The sequence below is a fragment of the Prunus persica genome, chromosome G7 (assembly GCF_000346465.2).
Source record: "Prunus persica cultivar Lovell chromosome G7, Prunus_persica_NCBIv2, whole genome shotgun sequence".
NCBI classification, from domain to species: Eukaryota; Viridiplantae; Streptophyta; class Magnoliopsida; order Rosales; family Rosaceae; genus Prunus; species Prunus persica.
The window spans coordinates 15,373,640-15,396,435 of NC_034015.1; the positions used below are offsets into that span (position 1 = coordinate 15,373,640).

The 22,796-nt window shown below is 37.3% G+C and overlaps 4 protein-coding genes across 6 annotated transcripts; 1 reads left to right on the forward strand and 3 right to left on the reverse strand.

The window, feature by feature from the left end:
* On the forward strand, nt 2,876-4,883 carry LOC18771321 (3-ketodihydrosphingosine reductase). The gene is made up of 3 exons (XM_007204449.2): nt 2,876-3,706; nt 3,895-3,988; nt 4,095-4,883. The coding sequence occupies exons 1-3, from the start codon at nt 3,305-3,307 to the stop codon at nt 4,376-4,378; spliced, it is 780 nt and encodes a 259-aa protein (XP_007204511.2). The 5' UTR covers nt 2,876-3,304; the 3' UTR covers nt 4,379-4,883.
* Nucleotides 6,646-9,516, reverse strand: LOC18771523 (zinc finger CCCH domain-containing protein 62). Its single transcript, XM_007204423.2, has 9 exons — nt 9,153-9,516; nt 8,775-8,892; nt 8,597-8,658; nt 8,460-8,511; nt 8,247-8,352; nt 7,945-8,043; nt 7,726-7,840; nt 7,018-7,576; nt 6,646-6,930 (listed from the first exon to the last, which is right to left on the reverse strand). Exons 1-9 carry the CDS (start codon nt 9,367-9,369, stop codon nt 6,915-6,917), a joined length of 1,344 nt encoding a protein of 447 aa, XP_007204485.2. The 5' UTR covers nt 9,370-9,516; the 3' UTR covers nt 6,646-6,914.
* On the reverse strand, nt 10,003-14,194 carry LOC18771497 (CDPK-related kinase 5). The gene is made up of 11 exons (XM_007204531.2): nt 13,301-14,194; nt 12,630-12,760; nt 12,485-12,526; nt 12,209-12,317; nt 11,995-12,073; nt 11,609-11,905; nt 11,420-11,532; nt 11,122-11,229; nt 10,977-11,039; nt 10,714-10,881; nt 10,003-10,513 (listed from the first exon to the last, which is right to left on the reverse strand). The coding sequence occupies exons 1-11, from the start codon at nt 13,856-13,858 to the stop codon at nt 10,373-10,375; spliced, it is 1,809 nt and encodes a 602-aa protein (XP_007204593.1). The 5' UTR covers nt 13,859-14,194; the 3' UTR covers nt 10,003-10,372.
* Nucleotides 18,766-22,767, reverse strand: LOC18771604 (phosphoglycerate mutase-like protein 4). 3 transcript variants are annotated; one of them, XR_002272556.1, is made up of 8 exons: nt 21,994-22,767; nt 21,794-21,872; nt 20,946-20,996; nt 20,729-20,839; nt 20,229-20,360; nt 20,076-20,142; nt 19,586-19,661; nt 19,193-19,210 (listed from the first exon to the last, which is right to left on the reverse strand). XR_002272556.1 is itself a non-coding variant. In XM_007202446.2 (7 exons), the coding sequence occupies exons 1-7, from the start codon at nt 22,105-22,107 to the stop codon at nt 18,987-18,989; spliced, it is 714 nt and encodes a 237-aa protein (XP_007202508.1). In that variant the 5' UTR covers nt 22,108-22,767; the 3' UTR covers nt 18,766-18,986. The 3 variants fall into 3 exon arrangements, 2 of the variants coding, with proteins under 2 accessions (XP_007202508.1, XP_020424211.1); XM_007202446.2 differs by lacking the exon at nt 20,076-20,142 and having other exon boundaries at nt 18,766-19,210; nt 22,067-22,767; XM_020568622.1 differs by lacking the exon at nt 20,076-20,142 and having other exon boundaries at nt 18,766-19,210.

Sequence of the window (22,796 nt, forward strand, 5' to 3'; positions counted from 1 at the left end):
TGAGCCCACTTTCAAATTGCTACCTAGTTTAGGCAAATTCCTACCAACATTCATACAACAATGTCACAATAGCAAAGAGGGGAATCACAAGCCCCGATTTAAAATTGTAACCAGATTAGCAAAGAGGAACATATGAATGGGTTACATCAAGCCTCATTCGAGCTATGAATTAAATGTGATAAGAATATTGGCAAGACTTTCAAGTGATTGCATTGCATTGTTCAAAAATATTATGGCAGACCCTAGTAGACTAGATTGTACCAATGCTGCCATTTAAATCCTAGCCATATAGTTTTCCATGACTGGATTTTAATCATCCACTTCAAAATCAATGCTTTTGTCATCATGTATTCAGAAATTTGCAGGTGGTCCTTCCTTGGATCAGTTGACGAAGAAAAAAGCATAAACAGAGAAGTTCATAAAGAAGAGGAAGAAAATATAAGGAGGAGAAGACAGAGCATGCCATACAATAAATGGGAAAGGATTTCATGGGGGTCTTGATGGATCGTGTAGGCCCAACTGGTTAAAGAATGGCATTCATTTTGCCTAATCTAATGCAAGCCTTGCTTTTCGACCAAGCCTTTCATAAAGAGAATGAAAATGACACAAATACTCTTTCTTTTTGACAGATGAAATGAAAAGTACTATTCTTTTGGTTTTTGTCTCTTCTCTTGGTCCCTAAGAATAGAAAAGCTGCAGATGGGTTCCCACCACAGTGGTGCTGGATTCCCCTTACAGTGGTGCTGGATTCCCCTTCTCCTTATAACCATAATCGAACTTCACTGGAATTTCTTTCTTCCATTGTAATAGAATGTAATAGAAAAAAAAGAATCGAACTTCAGTGGAATTTCTTTCTTCTAATGTAATAGAAAATACACATGCCCTTAGGTCCTCACCTATCTCACATGTTTTCTCTCTTCCATCTCTTCTTTAATAAAATTAACAAGAAAAACACACCAAATAGATATTAGTTAACTGTCAATTTACCCACTTGTACGCTACTTTCAATTTGCACCCTCAACTTTGTTTTTGAAAAATTAAGTATACAAACTAATTTTTACAGCCAATTTTTCCCCTACCGTTTAAATCTCAACATTTCATCCAATTTGCAGTTAAATACGAGAGCATTAATTTTCCAAAAAAAAAAAGTTGAGGGTGCAAATCGACAGTTAACCACCCCCCATAAAATACACCAATAGAACTCGTCAACGAAAGTAGTGAATTTGACTTGAGTATCATTTTACACAACTCAATGTGAATACAAATAAACTGCTTATATGTTTTTCATGGAAATAAACGGGTTATATTAGTGTCAAATGCTAATAACTCAATTTTGACACCATAAACGGGTTCCTTCAATTTGCATTTAAAACAAAACAAAAATCAGAAGAAAAAAAAAAATACATATCCTAGTCATTCAAAACCTGAAACTGATAGCTACTCATGAATTTCCATGGTGGTTTTTAATTTCAACTTTGCAATATCTCTTCAAACAAATCCTCATGATTGCCACCACCACCATCTGTGACAAAAAACATGTGAAGTCATTTAATTCAAGATAGCAGCTCCCTTTTCTTTGCCTCCAAATTCCAATCCACATATATTTATCCACAACCCCAAGTGTTTGACAGACAAAGGGAAGGGGCCATACAACTTGAATTCTTAATTGGAGCTACATCAAAACTCTGCTTGTCTTCATCTCTATACACTCCCCTCCATACATATCACTTGGAGGATTTTCTTAGCATGCTGCTAAGAGAATATTGATGCTTTGATAGAATATGAGGAAAATGACAACACTCTGATATTTTGCATGTAAGGATTATTATGAAAATGACTATTCCCATGCATGATGCGCGCATACACACACACATATGTATATATATATATATGAAATTATTATATATCAAGCAAACATATATTTATATATTTTGGGGTTGGAGGAGTTGATGAATTCATATTGTAAAAAGCCGAAAAGGAAGATCATCAAAAACTGTATCAAATCAGCGAAGGAGAATCCATTGACAAAAGATTGTACAACTGGGAAAAAGTGGGCCATCGATCCATCATTCACAGGCACTGAGGCTTACAGATTCTAAAAGCTAAGTAGGGTCTCGCCCTCGTACGGTCCCCATGTTAATGATTGAATTGAAGAGAGTATCCTCATGTATCTTCTTCGGATTTTTCGTTTTTCTTTTCTTTTTTTCTTCTCTTTTTTGGGTTTGAGTACGTGGTATCTTGATGCATCTTCCTCCTCCTTTCTCCCCTAAGGAAAAAAAGAGAGTAGCTGGAGTCCTTATCTGAAAGCCAGGTTTTTTTTTTTCTTCTTCTTTCTTTTCTCCTCTAGTTGCATAATTAGCAAAGAATTTATATATCTGCATTTGTTTAATAAAAGGCGGTGTGATTATTCGTAAACATGGACGTCTAAATTAATGATTGAGAAGATAAATTTTTAGTTTAGGTACAATTAGATGAGGTGCATGCAAATGAGTATCTAGGGTATTCAAGCTCTTCTAGAATCAAATTTGTCAAGCTTGAGTTTGCTTAACTCAAACTTTGACTCGAATGTGTTTTTCCCAATTGAACTTCATGGTTTTAACTCCTTTTTTTGAAGGGGTCTTTAAATATAGGTCCAACTTTGAGTCTGCACTAATTTCGAGGATTAAAACTAACTCAAGCTTAAGCTCAAACGGTCTTAATTGTCTAATTTAATATATAGTTTGAATTTAATTGGTAACTGAACATATATATTCCACATTAACTTCAATTGCATAAGTAAAAAGTTTAAACTGTTTATGAGAAAGATCAACTAAGGATCAAACCAAACTCAATTGTTTCAGGATAAAATACAAAGTTTTTCTTCAAACAGAAACCCGTACGAGCCCAAAATGAGTGGACATATTATGAACACGAATGCAGAGATTAACAAGGGACAGACGGATGTAAAATTGCTGCAAGCTTTTTGTACAGCCAGCCAGCTGAGTCTCGTAAAACACCATAAACCTACATGCCAAACGCTAACACAAGTTCTTACAATTAATCGTGCCCTAAAATCTCATAAACTTTTTTCTTGCATATAATTTTTTCCGTTAATCTTGTATAATCGTACTAATTAAGCTTTATAGGCACAGAACCATAATTAGAGACTTGGGCTATAAAGGACGGGGCCAACAATACTATGCCTCAGAAAAGAGGCAAGGACTGAGGCGTCAAGTAGCAGATCCTAGCCCTTTCCAAGCCACGCTACTCTTACATATCCCACCACCATATTTCCACTTCCTTCTCCTACCCTAAAGCTATAGTGATGATGAGAGGCATAGCAAACTCCGCTCCTCAGCGAGGTATAGCCGCCATCGTGGGCGTTGGGCCGAAGCTGGGCCGCTCCATCGCCCGAAAGTTCGCCCACGAAGGCTATACCGTCGCTATTCTAGCCCGCGATCTCGGGAGACTCTCGAAATTCGCGGACGAGATCGCTAGGGAAGAAAAAGCCCAGGTTTTCGCCATACGGATCGACTGCTCCGAGTCTAGAAGCGTGAGGGAGGCATTTGAAGGGGTTTTGTCTTTGGGTTTTGTGGAGGTGCTGGTCTACAATGCCTGCCAGCAGCCCTCCAATTGGCACCCCACCCACTTCACCGACATCCGCCTCGACTCTTTCGAGAAGTCCCTTGCCGTCTCTTCTGTCGGAGCCTTTCACTGTGCTCAACAGGTACGAACATAGTGACGTAATCAATAGTTCAGATTCACAGAAAAGCAATATAAACTGATCTGAAAATTTATATTAGACCATAAAAGTAAGAACTAACTTAATTTAACGGTTCATATTCACAGTCTGACAAAATTATTTGGTAATAAAATTAACATCTATGTTAAACATATGGGATTAATTAATTGAAGGTTCTTCCGGGAATGGTGGAAAGAGGAAAAGGGACGATTTTGTTTACAGGGTGTTCAGCTTCACTCAATGGCATTGCTGGCTACTCTGAGCTCTGTAAGTACAACTACTTCAACATATTGATTTTCAAAGTTTAATTTCTTACCGTGGCCGAAGAAATTTATGCCTGATGTTAACAACACGTGACATGCGAGGTTATTAGGCTGTGGAAAATTTGCGTTGAGAGCACTGTCACAGTGCCTGTCCATGGAGTTTCAACCGCTGGGTGTACACATAGCGCATGTTATCATCGGCGGGGTGATTGGCCAACCTAGAGGGGGTCAATCGTCCTCGTCGACCGCTTCGCTGAGGACGACGTCGTTCGGGGACGGGTCAATGGACCCGGACGCGGTGGCTCAAACCTACTGGCAGTTGCACGTCCAAGACCGGAGTGCTTGGACCCAAGAGATCGACCTCCGTCCCTCTCACCCACCCAGATTCTGTTAGAAGCCAATTAATAATATCAATAATATGCAATTGGCTCCACATAATCATGGTGATCATTATTTATATATATATGCTTAAAATTCTTTATATTTCCTCTTTGCTTTACTTACTTTAGAAAGAGTTGAAGACACCATGATTCCATGAAGCCAGTTTGCGAGAGCCACTTGCCCTTGCGCTAGGGACAACTCGGGGAGGAGCCACCTCTTGCTGGCAGAGGTTCCAATCTATCTCCCCAAGTGGTGTGGAACTGAGGGCCCAGATTAAAAGATGGGTGTGGTCGGGCCACCATTTCTCTGCTGCATTTGTAATTTACACTACTGCCACTTTTCTGTTTACTTCCCCCACTTGCCAAATCAAAACCCAAAATAAGTTTTTATAATACAATGTGTACCACCTTTTTAATAAAGGTGGTTGTGTTGAGTTTTTACTGTGTAAATAGTGTTATATATATATATATATATATTTTTTGTGTAATAGTTATTTTCAGTTAATGTGATTTTAAAAAGATGAGGTTTGTGTGACTCTAATAATTTAATTAAATGATGTTTTAAATTGATTGTGAATCTGATGTCGGCTCGATGCAACATTTTCCATTTTGTGTGGCAAAGATGAAGGATCTAGTTTCCTCTGACTGAGGGTTGTAAAGGCCTGGAATAGAAAAGAGTAGGAGGAGGCCTACAGGGTTTGCATGGATAATATTAGGACTTCGTGTTTCGATTCAGGACACACAAAGTTTTGGAATATTTTCTTTAAGGCAAAAGAAAAAAAAAAGAGAGTATTGTACTATGACTACTAACTTTTTGCTAAAGTTTCTCATCACAAACTTAAAGAATAAGATTTGATGATAGCATAACAATCCTCATACAATACATGCAGAGATGCAGAGATGATTTCTTACCGTTGATGCATGCAAACTCGCAATCCACCATACAGTAACAACTGAATTTAGCCTTGTTTGTGAGTAATGTAATGTACAATAGTGTTCTTAAAAAAGAGCCGTCATTCAACGGACCCGCAAGCGATTAAAGTTACTTGGATGATGCAACCAAGGTTCCCTCCCTGCCCAACTAGTAGCTGTAGGGAGTGGGGACAAGGGACGTCTAGGGATATGACATAAATGAAATGAGAGCAAGACACATACAACTCTGTAAGTCCCATCCTAAAAGTTCATTACAGCAACCTCCCTTCACTCTCTTGATACTCGAGACTCCACGACACCTTATCAGAACAAGTGACCTTCCCTTCTATTTCTCCCCTCTCTCTCCAATTCCAATTTTTTCTTTTGTCATCGTATTCTATTAAGACGAAAGCAAACTATTAGCCGTAGATAAATGACGTTCACATTCATCGACGGTTGATACTCGCATTAACACTAGCACAACTTTTACATTTATACCAAAGTACGGACTTTACCCAACTACCCTTGGCAGGGGGGATAAGAGACCTAATAGCTATTAGCTTCGGAAGCATTTATTTTATATTGGAGCTACCTGCAATGTGAGGCTAAATTATATCAAAGCTACAATTCTCAACAATTAATACCATCACCACCTCCGTCAGAAAAGACGCCAAAGCAAGTCCGCAACACAACCACTCAAGCTGGTCTCATGCTTTATTGATGCCATCTCTACCAACCACAATGAAAAAGAACAATAATTTCAATCTAGCAATAGAAATTCTCACAACTATGATTAAGAAACCATTTTCATTCAAATTCATCGAGCGGTTTTTTCCAAATTTTGAAAAACAAGAAAAGCATAAAACTAAATTAACTTATAGATACAATGTGATTGTGACCTAGGTGTTAACTTTATCTTTGAAATTGCCTCCTTATGACCACACAAAAGTCGCACATATTATATATCATATGCCGTGGTTTTTTTGTTTTTTTGTTTAACATTAGAATTCGATCGGGTTCAAACTGGGGTGCCATGTGGGGGAGGGGGAAGCCACCACCATTGTGGTAGGAACCCATTGGCAAGTGCCGTGGTTTTCACTCAGCAAACTTTAGAATGTTGAGTTTAAGAACCCACAACATGAACTGAAACAGGAGGAATAACTCACTTAAAGTAATTTGGAATACCAGAGGAAATTACGGACAATATATGATTTGCAACTGAGAGGAAGGCAAGGAAAACAACAGACTACGCATTCATTTCTTTTGCCTGAAAACTTTTAACAAGGAAAGGCTTTGCAGCCTGCAGCCTGCAGCTTGAGCATGATGGCAAAGCCAGAACTTCTGGTTAATTTAAAAAACTGAGCACAGATAGATAGGTACATATATACATCAATGAAATAACTGTACCAGTTATTTATATAAAAACACATATGGATTGAACTTTGACAAACATTCTTGACATATATACATAGTGAATCCCTAATGATTATGTCCACAAAAGGATGTAGTTGTAGTTTCAAACTTCAAACTAGCAGTGTGGGTATGAACAGATCATCATCAAAAGGAAAAGGAGATACCGAATGAAATGCTGCGACTTGAAACTTATTCCATAAATTGGGAATGGAATAGGTGCACACGTCATCTCTGTCCCTTCCTGTAGTATCCCAATGAGAAGAAATAAGTCAGCATACAGAGGTCCAGTAATAACATAATATACTACAGAACAGAGCAATCTCTATACCTCATCTGTCCATTTGTGTCAGCTCCTGAACTATAGGGATGAAATCGCCTGCCAAAATTCACACCTGGTAAATGATCCCAATTTTCAAGATTGTGGCCAGGAAGTACATAACCATTGTGGCTATAACTGCTGTTACGGAACCTCTGAAATTGTGAGGCAGGTGCAATAAGTGTATCAACATTAGTTGTTACAGGATATCTCAACATGGTTGAATTCGAGTTCATGGCATGACTAAAAGACTGGAAAGGTGCACTCCTGTGTTGAAATTCTAGTTGAGATTGGAGAGGTATTTGAGGGACAGCCTGTGAATGAAGAGCTGGAACTCTATCAATATTAAAGCAAGCTGGATTCTGATGCCTACTAAAACATTGAGAGGCTTTACTCATTGCACTTGGTTGCAAAGTCAGCTGTTTTGATGGTAGGGCTGCTCGATGTTGACAGAAAGATCCATGGGATGTCCTTTTTTGGAGTCTATCCAAATGCTTTCCCTTTTCTGATTCATTGTTTTTCCTAATTTGATTTGGTCTGGTAAAATGTGATTGCTTCTGACGTTTCACACCTGATCATATAATAGATAATCAAGATGGTAAACTCTTCATCTAAAAGAATGAAATACACAAACAATCTCTCTTGCATCTGGAGTAAAAGTAAGAATTATATTGCAAAAGAAGTAACATGCAAGTAAATGGCTCCGTTCCCTCCAAATACCTCCATTTGCAGCTGATTTCTTCGATTTTTTCATTGCTCTGACACGTCTTGCTGCTTCACCTCGTCTGTGCTTCTCAGCAAGCACTTTTGATCTTTCAGCTTCATTACTCCAGCGCTAAATGGTTGAAAAGAAAACATGCAAACAAACCAATATCTTAATAGGGCATTCCAGTTAATTTTTTTCTTTTCAAAAAAAAAGAACATCACATGCACAGCTACCTGTCTAAAGGTTCTCAATCTATAGAGATTACGACCCTTCACAAGCAAAGGAAATAGAGGGCACAGCTTCTTTATTCCCCTGCTCCACAGCACTTCAACCTTGCACATCGGGAACATGGATCAGTTAGAAGAATCACTAAATAGCTACTAACAACAGGTTATGTAAATGTAAATTATCATCTCTCTATCGCGATTCTCTTAAACTTTTATATATGAACCTAAAATATTGTCAACTGCCAACATGTATAGGCCACACCAAGTTAAACTTACTACCAGAAGAACACATAAACCCTCAGGCTTACCGTAAAAGTATGTTGTTGTTTGGCTGCACCATAGCTTTCTTTGACAACCCTGCCAGCAACAGTTCTCTTCCCTAGAATCCTTCCGTGCCTTGTCACTTTATCAAATCTGTTTGAAATCAAACACCCTCACAACAACGAAAGAATTGAGGGTGCCACACAGAACATCACATAATAAAACTATGCAATAAAAAGACATGGGATATGTCTGGATACTTCTCATAAACTTTCTGGGTGAAGAGCACGACATCTCCCTTGCAGACATCACCTGCAATGAACTGTAAACTTTAAGCACAAATTGATACAACACCGGTGAGTGAACAAATGCATATGAAGTAAAGAAAGACATTAACCTGTACAATTAACTACAAAGGATGATTTAGGGTAAAGTGCTTCACCATTTCCATCTTTCAATCTAATATGAGAGTGAGCAAATCATTCAATCAAAATAAATATATATAAAAATTAAGTCAGTGTCTACAAACAACAGAGAAAAATGAACAAGGACTCAAAATTCAAAGAACAACTCACCTCTGGTGCTCTTCGATTCTTTGTATACAAACAGATTTGGTTCCAGATATTCTAAGGCCGTTCCTCCGCAAATATGCTTTGCACTCTTTGAGATTTAAAGAATCCAAATCACTCCCTTCTGCCAAACACAATAAACAACAAAAACAAAAAACCTCGCTGTTAGTTTTACGTTAATCAGGGTTTAAGGTCCTTAATCAAGACCTAATCAATAATCAAAGAAAACTCAACTCTGATACTCAACTTCCGAAATCAAAAGCATCATTTCGAATTATCGGCAGTTAAAAGAAGCATCGACATTGGAGACAGAGAAATGCGAGTGGAAATAGAAAACTCCAAAAAAAAAAAAAATTCTCAACGAAAAAAGAAAAAAAGAAGAACCTTTGAGAGAGCGGATCACTTTGTTGGAGAGAGCCTCGTCATCGGCCTCCTCAATTTGCTCATCATCATAGTCGTCACCTTCGTCGTCTTCATCGTCGCCATCATCTTCTTCTTCTTCTGTGCCGCTGTCTTCTACTTGGTCGCTGTCGTCGTCTTCTTCTTCTTCAGAAGACGAAGAGATGCAAATAAAAGCGCGCGTACCTTCCCTGCCGGCCATGTCATCCAACACAACGCCAAAAAACAAATTCAGACATTCGGTTCAGATACAAAATTTTACTTTGAAAAAAAATAAAAAAATCTCTGTTTTAGGTTAGGGTAAAATGGGGATTTTGATATAATAACCGCTGGACCCACAAGAAGGCCTTTTGCTACATTGGAAACCATGCTGTCACTTTTTAGGCAATTCAACGCGTTGTGGGCCTTGCGGCCCAATCATATGAATGCATCCTTTCCTTTATCCCAATCCGTTCATAGAAATTTAGCGGGAAGTCCCTTGGGTAAGCCAAACTACAACTTGATATTTATAAAAAATAAAAAAGCGAAACGACATTGCTCTTCTACTAGTCAAATTCAGACAGGTCTTTGCCTTGTTTAAGCTGTTTCATTTCCATGGTTCAGATTTCTATTGGAGTTCCATGGGTGGGCAGTCGTTATCTGTTAAAGCATTGTGAGACCCACTTGCATTACCGGTTGACAGCTGCCCATCTTAGCGGGAATGCTAACTATAACATTTATTTTACATTTCTATTGGTGTTACTAAACTTTTGGTTACGATAATCATAGGCGACAATGTGCGATTTGGAGGAGCGTCAACTGACAGAAGTTAAAGAAAGTACAATGCTGATCTGTATAAAAACAAGAAGATAAAATGCTGCGCAAATAGTATTAAGAGGAAAGAGATGCTACAACATAATTGTGGGCATGTCCCGCCAGTCTAATGTCAGAAACATGAAGTGTAATCGTCTAATAAACCAGTTGAGGGCTATTCTAATCTGCAACTAAACACACTATACTAAAACTACAGATTTACAGTGGAAAAAAACACGACTGAGCTTCCACTCGCACACATACCGGGTTGTTATTCCAGCCCCGAGTGTTTACAAGCCCAAGCTTAATCAAATGATTCATATTGGTCATATTGGGTCCAGGAAATTCTCAACCAGATCTAAAGCCATGGTTTTATGTGGGCAGCCTATACTTCTTGAATCTTATCAAACCTTTCATTGAGCTTTTGGTACAGTTCGGCTAGAAACCCCATGCAACAATTTGACAAATCCAAGGAAACTAAGCTTTCCATCAGTGTGCCTAATCCAATCGTGAAGAACTGCATGAACTGGGACGGAAGGGCTGAGGCCAAGTTCCTGCAACATTGTTAAGGATCAGTGTGAATTCATGCATATGAACATATTTACTTCTAGCTTCACTTATATTCTATAACCAATCTGGACAGAAAACTTTGCACTACGATGGAAAATTTAATGTTCCTTTAAAGCTCACAACTATTTACTACGAGGGAGGGGGCAAAAAGAAAAGCGCAAATTATTAATGCATGCACTCATACCGATGCCAGTTCCTCAATAACAATAGCCCTGTTGCCATCCTTCTCAAACAGCTCATAGGCACAACGAGCATGTTGCTCCCATCGATCAAGTGCCTCAAGTTGGTGGACACTTAGTGAAGCTGTACAAAATTCCTCAAAATCCATCCTTCTGTATTGCAATGCATTAAGCTGCAAAAGAGAAAAAATATAATGTTCCGGTAAGAATTAGGAAAATATAAAGTGTAATAAACTGTAACATCCATTACAATAGCCAAAGCCCCTACCGATGCTAGAAAATCAGCAATTCGTGCCTCCTTCATTGCATCAGTAGCATTTTTCATCAACGCCTGACAACATGGAGGAGTTCAGAAGCATGCCTAACTAGAGATTTGAGTTTAAATAAGTAAATATATTCTGAAGGAAACCAACCGTTTTAATATTTTCTAAGCTTATTGTGCCATTTTTATTTGGTTCCAATAGTGCAAACTGCTCCTTCAAATAAGAAAGCTCGTCCACAGTCAATGTTTTGGAAAGCGACTGCAAAATGCCAATGTTGAGAGAAGTAAATAAGCCACTAGAAATTACCAAAAAATGAGGATATAAAAATAAGCAAGCAAAACTGATGGAGAATAGGACGGCAAGAAAATTTGATGGAATGTTAACCTCTAAAAGTCACCAGAACAATATTAGTTTATAATATCAATTGAAAATGGCATCATATACACACCCTTAAAGCAGCTTTTCGGAGAGCTGATGAACGCATATAAACCTTCATGAGTTTGAATATTAATATATCCAGAGGAACTTTAACCTCATTAGAGTTTTTAAGCCAGGGATGACCTGTAATAGAAAGTAGTGAGTAACAGTTTGAAAATAGTCATGCCAAAGCATTTTTTAGAGTGGATAAGGCACTCACTTAGGGCTTGAGCAGCAGTCATTCTTTTCCGTGGATCTTTATTTAATAGGCGCTTGACAAAATCTCTTGCCTCTGCAGACAGAGATGGCCAAGGTGGTTCATCAAAACTTGGATCAGCTTTTAGAACAGCCCGAAAGATGCCGGACTCAGTTCGAGCCCAAAATGGACGGCTGCCACACAAAAGAATGTATGCAATCACGCCTACGCTCCAGACATCAGCCTCAGTAGCATAAGATCTATGTAGAACTTCAGGGGCTACGTAGTATGCACTACCAACAATGTCATTAAGCCTTTCATCTGCAAATATAATCAAACCATAAGAAACCATTGCCAAATTTTTATAGCTACTAAAAGAGCATGCACTGATTGAAGAACTGTCAACCAACCTGGTTTGACAAAATCTGACAAGCCAAAGTCTATAGCCTTCAACTGTGAATCCTCATCCTTTGACGAAAACAGAAAATTCTGAACAAGATACACTTAGATGAGTATACATGAACGTGAAATGAATGCAAGTTACAAACAACAACTAAATGCTTGAAGAAAAAATGCAGTTATGAAATGAATGCAAGTTACAACTCCAGAGGACATATATCCTACCTCAGGTTTAAGATCCCGATGTACCACGCCTTGAAGGTGGCAAAACGCAACAACATTTAATATTTGTACCATGACAGTCCTTGCATCATCCTCCGTGTATTTCCCACCCCTGAAGAAAGGAATTAGAATATCCTTAATATGATAGGGCACCAGTTGCTGTTGAATTACCAACATTTTTTCCCATGACTTTCTTATTTCCCAGTCCATCAAGAACAACCAAAACATAACAACTTCAAGACACGTGCATTCAAATCAAATAGGCACCAGAAGAAATACCTTGCAAGTATCCTATCTAAGAGCTCCCCTCCTTCACATAATCTGAAAAGTACAACAATTGAAGTTAAGAAATCCATAAGAAAGAAGGTCAAGACAAGTTTACAGAAACACATGAGTCCAAAAAAATGCAGTGATCAGGACTTACTCCATTACTATGTAGACATTATCATGGTCTTCAAAAGCATCATGGAATTTTACTAGATTGTTATGTCCGGTCAAAGCTTTCAATATCTTCACCTCCCTTCTCACATCCTCAATGGCAATAGCAGTAGTCATCTAACGTCAAAAACATAAAACAAAATCACCAAATAAGACAACACCAATACAATACGAATTTTAAAAACCCAGACAAATAGCAGAAAACAAAGCGTAGAAAGGTACTAGAATAAAGCCAACTGTCAAAACAACAAAATGAGACAGGCTGCAGCAATCTGACTAGAACATAACCTGTTTCCAGAAGAAGATAAAACTAGCAAATCTACAGACAAAGTAAATCGTATCACCACTTCATAGTTAGACCGCCAAGGAAATTATCAGGACTAAATGTCAACTTCGCCATATCACAAAAATTATTTTCGCAGATAAAATATGCATCTCTTCTTTCTGGAAAGTAAAACAATTACAAAAACCAAAATCGTTTCTGTGTTTCCTGTAAATCATGCGTCCGCCAACAGATCCAATTCAAACAATGCCAACGAAACGTTTTAAGGATCCATATCAATCACAAAGACAACTGATCATCCCCAGAATCCGCAAAACCCACTAATTCAGAAGTCAATTGATTAGTAAACTCAGTCAAACTGAGAAATTGCAAACCTTGGCTTTGGGGATGACTTTGACAGCGGCCTGTTGGCCCTTGAGCTCGCCCTTCTTAAACGTAGCTTTGCAAGTGTACCCAAAATGCCCTCTCCCAACCTCTTCACCAAGCTCATACTTGTTCCCAAAATGCTTGGAGAACCCAAAGCTCTTATCGAGCCCCGTCGCAGCCTCAGCCTCGCTCCCCTCCGGTATCGCTGCCTCATTCGGCTTCACGGAACCATGCCTCCTCAACAGAACCGCCCTTATATGCTTCGCCGGAGACGGCGGTGGGAACGGCCGCTTGAAGAACCGCTTGGGCGTCGAGTTGGAGCTCACATTCGCCGGAGATCTCGCCGGAGACTTCTTGGAGAAGAAGTAGTGCGCCGGGCTCGGACTGTAGAATGGGAAAAACGGCGACTTCTTGACGTTCTCCGCTTCAGGCTTGTCATCTCTAGGGTTTTCGCCATTGGCGGGGGCGTCCGGTTGCTTAACAGAGCTTTCCTTAGTCTGTGGAGAATCGGATTTGGGAGATGAAGTGTGAGAGTTTGGGGAGGGTTTGGAGGTGCAAATACCCATTTGGGAAATCGATCAATCCTCCCCAAACAGACCCAGTCTGGGGATTTTATTTCCCAATTCCGGGGTCAGAACATGGTGTTTATCTCAAAATTTTCAGAACCCAGAGATTTTTTCAAATTCTCAAGAATTTAAAATTCCAATTTTTCTCTCTTTTTTTTTATTTTTCTAGCTGCGGATTTAAATTTGAACTCCTCGGAATTGGGCTTTGTTTGTCTCCGGGAATTAAGACTGGTGGTAAGAAGAGAGGTGGATAGGGGGGTCCAAATAGAAAGCGATAAAAAGGGAAACGACGATGCGTTCGCTTAATTAATTAATTTATTAGTTAAAGTGGTTAAATAACTAATTTAATTAATTACGGATTAAGCTTCGTATCTCAATTTTATTATGGGAGTGGTCCAGCCTGTACGTATGAACAATCCACGTGGCGTGCGCTGGGTGGGTTGTTTTGATTAGTGATTAAAATAATGCTTAATTTAATTACTTAATTAATTCTTGCTTGCGGTGCTGTTAATTGGCCAATGAGCAACGTGATTGGACGGGCAATGAGTGCGAAATTCCTTGTTATCGTTTTTGTAATTTCGCCTGTGAAAAACAAAAGATCCGAAATGAAAATTTTGATCCGGTTAAAGCTTTTTGATGTGCGAAACGAAAAAAACGCGCTGAAAAGTCAAAACAGCGTCGTTTTCTTGCCTTTCTTCGTGGACAAGATACCTTTTGCAAGTTATAAATTTTTTATATTTAATAATGTCAAATATTCACATGAGTAATTTCTTTTTTTTTTCTTTTTTTTTTTCAATTTCAACTGAGTAAGCATAGACGCACTTGAATTTCTATTTTCTATTTTCATTTCATTTTACGATGCACATGGTAATTAATGCTTCCCCAACAACTTCCATACAAATTGGTCTCATTGATCGTTATTGTAGACTTATTAAAATTACTATTTATATCTGCTAGCGACTTAAATGTTTGTCTTTTTTTTTCTTCTCAAAGTTAGAAAGAGAAAGGAGAGTATTCTCATATACATTGTTAAGGTGTCATGAGATTTGAATCTAAGATCAGTGATATGTCAATTAAGGTCATTTACCACTGAACTAGACCCCATTGGCAACTCAAATGTTTATCAACATGCACAACCTTATATCTATTGATTGTTAATAAGGGAAAATAAAAAGGGAGATTCACTATTATATCCAATATAGGAGTCCAAATTATAAAAATACCTTATATGAAATAGACTTTAGAAACACACCCAAAACTCATTTACAACATTACAAAAAAGCTTTTAACTTCTTATAAATTACAAAACTACCATCAATTTCTTAAAACAAGCCCAACACCAAAATCTCATAAAAGTACCCAAAACACTCAATAGGGCATCAAAGTAATTTAATATTCAATATTAAATTCAATAAGGCCAGTTGTCATTTTTTTGGGTTTTTTTTTTGTTTGTTTGTTTATAGAAATTCAATGGTGTATAGTTTATTTATAATATTAGTGTTAAGAATGGGTATATCACTAAATATCTCTAATAAAAATTGGGAGACTTTGGAAAAGCCCAAAGGAGAGAGAAAAATTTTAAAAGAAGCCAAAATGGACAAAATTGCCCTTATTTATTTTTTGATTTCCTAAGGAATCCTTTACATTTGCATGTCTTTGGTTTGAAAGTTGAGAGGTTTTTCTGTCTTTTTTGAAAAAGCTTTGGCTTTTTCCAAAAGTGAAAGTTTTTTTATGGGTAAAACCTAAATTTACTTAAAAATTTGTGTTGGATGGTCATAATATGTTACTATCTTTTTAGTTTCAATACACCCCTTGTATTATAAATGGTTAGAATGTACAATAAGGTGGCATGATGATCCGACAAAATAATAATAAAATCGATATGAAAAAAAAAAATTCATGAAATTAGTAGTACAAGACCTTAATAATATATATATATATATATTATGTATGAGGCATGCACTTCGATTATAAATATAAATGCACGAGGTTTATGGGAAACTCTATTTATATTCATTAAGAAACCAAAAAAAAAAAAAAAAAAAACACCCATCCCTTTCACAACTAATGAGAATAGTAGAACAATAAACTTGCTAACCAAGAAAGGGATATTAGTGGACGCGTGGCTTTTTTTGAAAAAAAACTTTAGAAAAGGGATATGAATTTGGACTTTACGGAGCTTCCAATTCACATGAAATCGGCAGCAATAAATGAATAAGAAGGAGCTTCAATTTGTTGTCTCCACCGAATTCTGCAATTTAATTTTCGGTTGATCCAGTCAAATTATTTTCGTACTAATTTCTTAAGAGTTATTAAATTTATTTTTCTTATGGATGTATTAAGATTTTCGCCTACAAAATTTGATACCATACAACAAATTAAAATTTCTTTTTGTCATCTCGTGTATTGTCTCATGTTTAAGTTATATAATGGGAGGGAAAATTCAAACGCTTACCACTCAAGTTACAAAGTCTTAACAACTTAGTAATATCGTTAACTCAACTTGTTTATTAATCCTGAAACGCACATCTCGTAAGTCATAAGCATGAAACAATCCTTTTATTTACTCGTACAACCCCATCAAAATAAAATCCACTTAATTGCTTAAGATACTAACAAAACCCCAAAAAAAGAAAAGGTATATGATGATTATCTTCTTTGCATTTGATGAAGATAAAATTTTATATGTATTTGACCTAATATTCACAACATGCATGTGACACGAGTTATACACAACTAACAATAAATTTATCGGTTCTTCAACATTGACAAGAAGAAAAAAAAAACCGCTAAACTAAGAATAAATTGGTTAACTTCAAATCATGATGCTCCATGAAAATGAAATCAGATAAATATATTCATGTATAAATAAATCAGAGGCCTGAGAAAACCCAAAGCCAATTGTCCCCCACTAAAAATGGCAAACTCACATTCCAAACTCAAACAACATTCATTATGCATTATCTTGCTGCGCACCAAACACTATGGTCATGATTCAGCCCCCCACCAAAATCCAAACCACTTCATCTTAACATCATCCAAAATTTTGATACATATTGTCCAGATATGATTGCATTTTTTCCCGCAATTGAGCCTCCTTGTTTATGGTTAAATCATATATATATATATATATATATATTATAGTTTTATTTAATTTACCTTTTTTGGTTTACTAATCTTTCCAACACGGTCGAAATTTACATTTTTCATCGCATTTAACAAAGATAAAAAAAAAAAAAAGGTGAACTTTTATCCTAAACTAACCATAGCAAACCTATATGAGATATGACAAAATCAAGAAACAATAAAACAAAACTTTAGGTGCTATTTTGTCAAAATCTGAATATTAACTACAATATGATATATAAATGTGGTATGTCTGGTATTGTTCGAGAGACATTGACCCTTATAATAACGATAATAAACATTGTGATTATAATAATGGACTACAACAACAGTCTCATTGGATTGGCGCCAAATTTTTGGCTCATGCATCTAAAATGGCATATACATTGCACCATGTTTGAGCCTGCCAATGAAATCGAATGGGTTAAAAGAGAAAACCCAAACATGATGCAACTTAAAATTATTTTATGGTTGACCCAGCAAAAGACATCATCATTATACCAAATATATAATCAAGATGTTGGCATAGAATAATTCCATTTTATTTTATTTTTATTTTTTTGTCAAGTCAAAAAAGGATCTTTGAGATGCAGAAGTCAAAAAGATCTCTCAATGGAAAGTGAGAGAGAAAACACAAAAGGAACATGAAAATCCCAAATATAAATTATTAGAGTTGTCCACGTTTGGATAACTACCTGAGTATTTGTGATTTAATATGAGGAAGCCCCACGCAACGCATGACGCGCATGCTTACATAATTACATTGCCCATGAGATTAATAAGAAATTTTTATCATTGCTATTGAATCATTCTCTCCATCCATCTTTTTTTTTTAGGGTCAATGTGTCTTATGATGATGCTTTCAGAGTTCGGATGCTGTGCTTTTATATTTCTATACTTGAGATTATGTTTGTGGTCAAAATCATGTGGTTTTTTTGGGTATCTGTTTAATATTTTTCTAACGGAAGTCATAAGTCTAATGAGTGCTTAATGTTGAATTCCAACATTGCGACTACAAATACAATATCAATGTGGAAAGTATATTACAAAGTATACGTGACCTAAAACTTAGGTTTGAATCCTTGTGGTCTCCCGGAACTATACAAATTTGTAGGTGATGACATGTATTTCAATTTTATGAATATTACCGAATGAAACTCCAAATTTTAGTGATTAGAATCGACTTAAATCGAATACCCATTCTAAGCTATATTCTATACCCGTCCCAGCCTCATTAAAGCGGGGTCCCATGGGGATAGCTCAGACCGGGAAAAATTGCCATCCCTAGCTGTACTCAGCACCCTTACCTGGGTCCTGAATATTTTGAACACTGGAGCTCATGGGGGTTTGAAGACTCTTCTCAACAGTCAATCAGAAAACGTTGTAGCCATCTACTTGACAACCACTTTATACCAAATCATAATGAGAGCTACAACCGATTCTAATAAGCACATACATCCAAAAGAATTTTTCATCTCAGAACAAAACTGCATTTCAATAAGAGAAAAAAACTCCAGCTCACATGATAGTTGCCCCGGTGATTTTGGGATACATAAGACTGCATTTGTTCTATGATCTCAGAGTCATATCTTATGCTTGAACTTCTTCCAACCCAAGAAATGTGGTGCAGGTGGGGGTTAGGTACGAGGTCACTGGGTCAGAATTGTGCAACTTTATTTTTATTTTTTTGGGTGCATGTGGTAGGTCAAGCAATACAACTTGCATTTTGGTTGTGGAAGTTGGCAACTTAAATGAAGATGCAAGCAATTTGCAATCCCAAAAATCATATCAATAAATTCAACTTATTGCTAAAATTGAAAAGTTGATGTCGATTGAACAATCATGTGGCTTTAGTCTTGCTTGGCCAATGAGATAACAAAACAAATTTCGGCATCAGCCGATCTAGGCCATACATATTGAAGGAAATTCTGACTGAATACTGATTAGTCAATTCCAGCATTCTATTGATTACTACAAATTATGTGAGCATCCCAATCACGAACTAACCAGATTTTTCATCCCCGCCGAAACCCGATTGCAGATAACCTGTTGGGTTGAGGTGACTAACATCACCCCAGGATTTTATGGTCCATTTGCCGTCATCATACACGTGAATTATGTTGACGGATGTATTGAGTACTTTTTCAACAGACCTGCCATCCGGGGAAGCCTGTTTGTAGAGTGTTCTGATAAACCCTCCATGACTGACCAGAACTACTCGCTCTCCTGCAATTGACACCAGCCAGGATATAAACATTCAGATTGCAACTTTGTGTCACCCTTACTCTACATTTTCATTTTTTGTCGTGGCCGAGTTAAACTTTAAGAGGCAAGCAAGGTCTTAATAACATTGGAATAGTTTCTACAGGCATAGCATCAACAACAGCAAATGAACTAAAAGTGCTCATTGGGAGTTCAAACCATTCTATGACATGTGTTACATGTGACAAGGAAATAGTTGAGCTGCAGTTTACCTAAGTACACCTCAAAATGGAAAGGGTATGGGATCATTCTGTTCGCAAACTAACTAAAACTTGAATGAAGAAAGATTTAGCAAATTCCATAGCAGTAAAGATACAAAAGAGATATCCCTAACCATACCTTTGTGCTTATTGCCAATTCTCTGCACTGAAGATGTGCAACGTTGATGAAGTTGATCACGACTTTCTCCACCACCCTGCATGTGTAGAACAGTGGAATACACATAAATTTGTATTGCAATCTCCAAAGCTAAAATTCATTCCCCAAAAGAATTTAGGGCATCCATTATTGTAATTACATATTGGTAGATTTTCACCCTTTCTGACCACGATATGACATGCCATGTGACACTAGTCCTCCTTACCACGAATAAAACAGCACAGTCCATAAGGAATAGGTCATCAACCAGACATTTATCACATGATTAGACAACATAGATCAATATTAGTACTACTACTATAGTATCATCCAAGCTTTTATGACAATCTCAAATCTTATATGTTCTGAGTCCTCACTCCCCAAGGCTTAGAGGCTGGAGAATCAACCTTAGTCAGGTGCAAAGACAGGCAGTTCTAAAAATTACAGAAAGACAGTCCAAAATGTATACTACCTCCAGCTCTAATAGGCTAGCTGTCATGGGCAGGAAATTCCATAATATTTCTCCATGGAGTGCTTTTCTGATGAGGCTGCTAAACTTAGTTACAAAATTCAAACTACTAACTTTGATAAAGCCTCAGGCCCAAAATACAAAAAGATTGCTTACTGGAATCTCTTGGCATGTCTCACGAGATACAAAGGCCCGGTGAGCCTTAGGATTAAGTTTGGCAGTGTCGCGAAATACAAGGCCTTGAAGATCCCCTAAATGCCTTTCTCGTAAATCAACATCTGTTACAACCTGAAATTTAACCCAAGACTTTTATTTACATACAATGAATAGAAACATTCTCCCTTTTCCAAATTATGCATTGGCTTCATGTTAAAAAAAATTCTTTTATCCAATTCCCATTGTCAGTAACATTCATACAGATGAGTTGATTACCAAGACATTGACTCCAAGTTTTTACTTAACTTATTACCAAAAGACAGTAATGTATGCATACCATGCAGCTTTCATTTTCATGTCTGTCTGTTATATGGTTTAGAGCATCAAAGCACTTGCTGTAATATATACATTATTCATTACTTCAATGAAAACTGGTACTATCAATTATGCAATCAGCTTTACTACATGCAACAAGGAGCAACTTGAACAAAGTTACCTACCTTTATCCCGCCACACCTGGCTGCAATTATCTGTGCAGTTTCATAAGCTCGTGCTAAGTCAGAAGAATATACAACGGAGATCTTGGGCTCCTTGGATAACCTATCACCCACCTTCGAGAGTAAAAGCCAAATTTTCAGACATTATTGACCAAAGGATAAGACTCAAAACCTTCATGTGTCCCTCAAACAGCAAGTATATATAAAATTTGTAACTTACTACAGCTGCTTGCTGCCTCCCGGCATCATTTAACTCAACATCCAGATGCCCCTGTCCAAAATAAATGCATTGACTCAATTTTCAAATTTAGTTGTTTCAAAAAACAAGGATAAATTGCACTGATGATCCAGGAACTTTACTCATGCCTCATCCTGGGCATAAAGCAGCCGAAATGAAAGCATACCAAGAACCTAGCCTTTGTTAAGGGGCGCTTTTGTAGTGTATAGGAACCACGAAAAAAGAAAGAAGAAAGAAGGAGTGCTTAAGATGGCTGGAAACTTTTTCAGGGGAATTTTTTTGACTGCTATGGCAACCAAGCTTGGTGGCTCCTGTGGCAGCCACCCCCAAACTAGGCATTGCACCAATGGTTGCATTGTTTTTGTCTTTTGAACAAGAAAAAGGCAGTGTCTGCCATGGGCACCAAAAACATATTAACTCTTGATATAATGACGTGGTCATGTAGTAGTGGCAAATGTTGATTGGGGGTAAAGAACAACATTATGTTCCCACAAAAAAAATTCTGATAAAATATGCAGAGTGTATACATGGAATTAGTTGCAGTCTTACAAACCATTTTTTTTTAATGATTACTTGCATTTGCATAACATGTTCGATATAATCACAGAGTAAATAAGCTGTGAAATATAGACTTCGAACATAACATTTGAGATTGTGATATCAGCTAACTTCAAAAGTTTGGCATCTCTACTCATCAAACAACTAACAAAAACCAGGTTCGCAAGGACGGGTAATCGCATAAAAGGCATAACACTAGGAAACTTACCAAAATATGCCTAAATTTAAACAAAAAGATCAAACTTTTTAAAGGTTGAAGTGAGAAAAAGGACCTGGATTCTTCCATCAGCGTTCCAGGCCGTTTCACCGTGACGCAGTACTATGATCTCTGCGTAATCCGAGCCAACACAGCTGCATTGAATTCACCAGAAAAAATTTAAAAAGTTAAATAAAAAGCTTCTTCACATTTTTTCTTTTCTTTTCAATTTATTACTTTCCAGCAATCTTGGGATTCGATAATTGATATACAAACCCTAATCGAGGAACTATGCGATTGGAACGAAACGAAGGATTTAGGTGCAAGGAGAATGATAGTGAGATCGGACCTGGAATCGGACTCCGACTCGGGCACTGATGACGTTGCCATGGATGACTCGGCCGCAATGCGTCAACGTCAAGCTGTGCGCTCTGTGACGCCTGAGGAGGTTTAGTGAGAGGCAGAGAACTTGTGGCGCTGAGCATTTCAATAATTTTCAGGATCCAAAATAGAAGAATCCGACAAATTTCTTCGGCACAACAATAATGGAATCTAAATTCTCGGTCAAAATAGTGGAACCTGATTCTCTCTGTCTGCAGTAGGCCAACAGTTTACTTTCCCACCAATAAATGCCCGCCGCCCAAAATACTTTGGGGAATTTTATCTTTGTGGGCAAAAAGCCCAAAATATCATAATGATGGACATCTCAAAAAATTTCGTGCTTAAAATGGATTTATAGCTTAAGTGGACACAATAATTTATCATCCATTTGAGGTTCTGTATTTGATTCCTTACTCACACAATATTGCTTGTATTAACAAAGAATAAAATTCCTAAGCTTAAAACTGATGGGACTGCACTGCAATGATGACATGTTTACTAATACGTAATTAAATGAGGAGTTGAATTGAGGAGTCAGAATCCATATTCCCATTGAACTTGTTTACTAAACTATCTAGAATCGGAGTAGGAATAATATTGATTCCTTATAAGTTTACTAAAATAAATTACCATGAATCGAAATTGAAACCAATTTGATTACTAAAATGCACTTCTTGTTGGATTATTCTTAATAGGTT

Excerpts from the sequence above, each read along its gene's own strand:
- LOC18771497 (XM_007204531.2), bottom strand. The coding sequence starts at position 13,858 with ATGGGTATTTGCACCTCCAAACCCTCCCCAAACTCTCACACTTCATCT. Across the intron at positions 12,527-12,629 it reads AATGTCTACATAGTAATGGA|ATTATGTGAAGGAGGGGAGC; the intron begins GTAAGTCCTGAT and ends TGTACTTTTCAG. Across the intron at positions 11,533-11,608 it reads GACTGCTGCTCAAGCCCTAA|GTCATCCCTGGCTTAAAAAC; the intron begins GTGAGTGCCTTA and ends TTTCTATTACAG.
- LOC18771321 (XM_007204449.2), top strand. The coding sequence starts at position 3,305 with ATGATGAGAGGCATAGCAAACTCCGCTCCTCAGCGAGGTATAGCCGCC. Across the intron at positions 3,707-3,894 it reads CCTTTCACTGTGCTCAACAG|GTTCTTCCGGGAATGGTGGA; the intron begins GTACGAACATAG and ends AATTAATTGAAG. Across the intron at positions 3,989-4,094 it reads TGCTGGCTACTCTGAGCTCT|GCTGTGGAAAATTTGCGTTG; the intron begins GTAAGTACAACT and ends CGAGGTTATTAG.
- LOC18771523 (XM_007204423.2), bottom strand. The coding sequence starts at position 9,369 with ATGGCCGGCAGGGAAGGTACGCGCGCTTTTATTTGCATCTCTTCGTCT. Across the intron at positions 8,659-8,774 it reads AGAATCGAAGAGCACCAGAG|ATTGAAAGATGGAAATGGTG; the intron begins GTGAGTTGTTCT and ends CTCTCATATTAG. Across the intron at positions 8,512-8,596 it reads CTTTGTAGTTAATTGTACAG|GTGATGTCTGCAAGGGAGAT; the intron begins GTTAATGTCTTT and ends AGTTCATTGCAG.
- LOC18771604 (XM_020568622.1), bottom strand. The coding sequence starts at position 22,202 with ATGCTCAGCGCCACAAGTTCTCTGCCTCTCACTAAACCTCCTCAGGCG. Across the intron at positions 21,873-21,993 it reads CGCATAGTTCCTCGATTAGG|CTGTGTTGGCTCGGATTACG; the intron begins GTTTGTATATCA and ends AATTCAATGCAG. Across the intron at positions 20,840-20,945 it reads GGAGGCAGCAAGCAGCTGTA|GTGGGTGATAGGTTATCCAA; the intron begins GTAAGTTACAAA and ends TTACTCTCGAAG.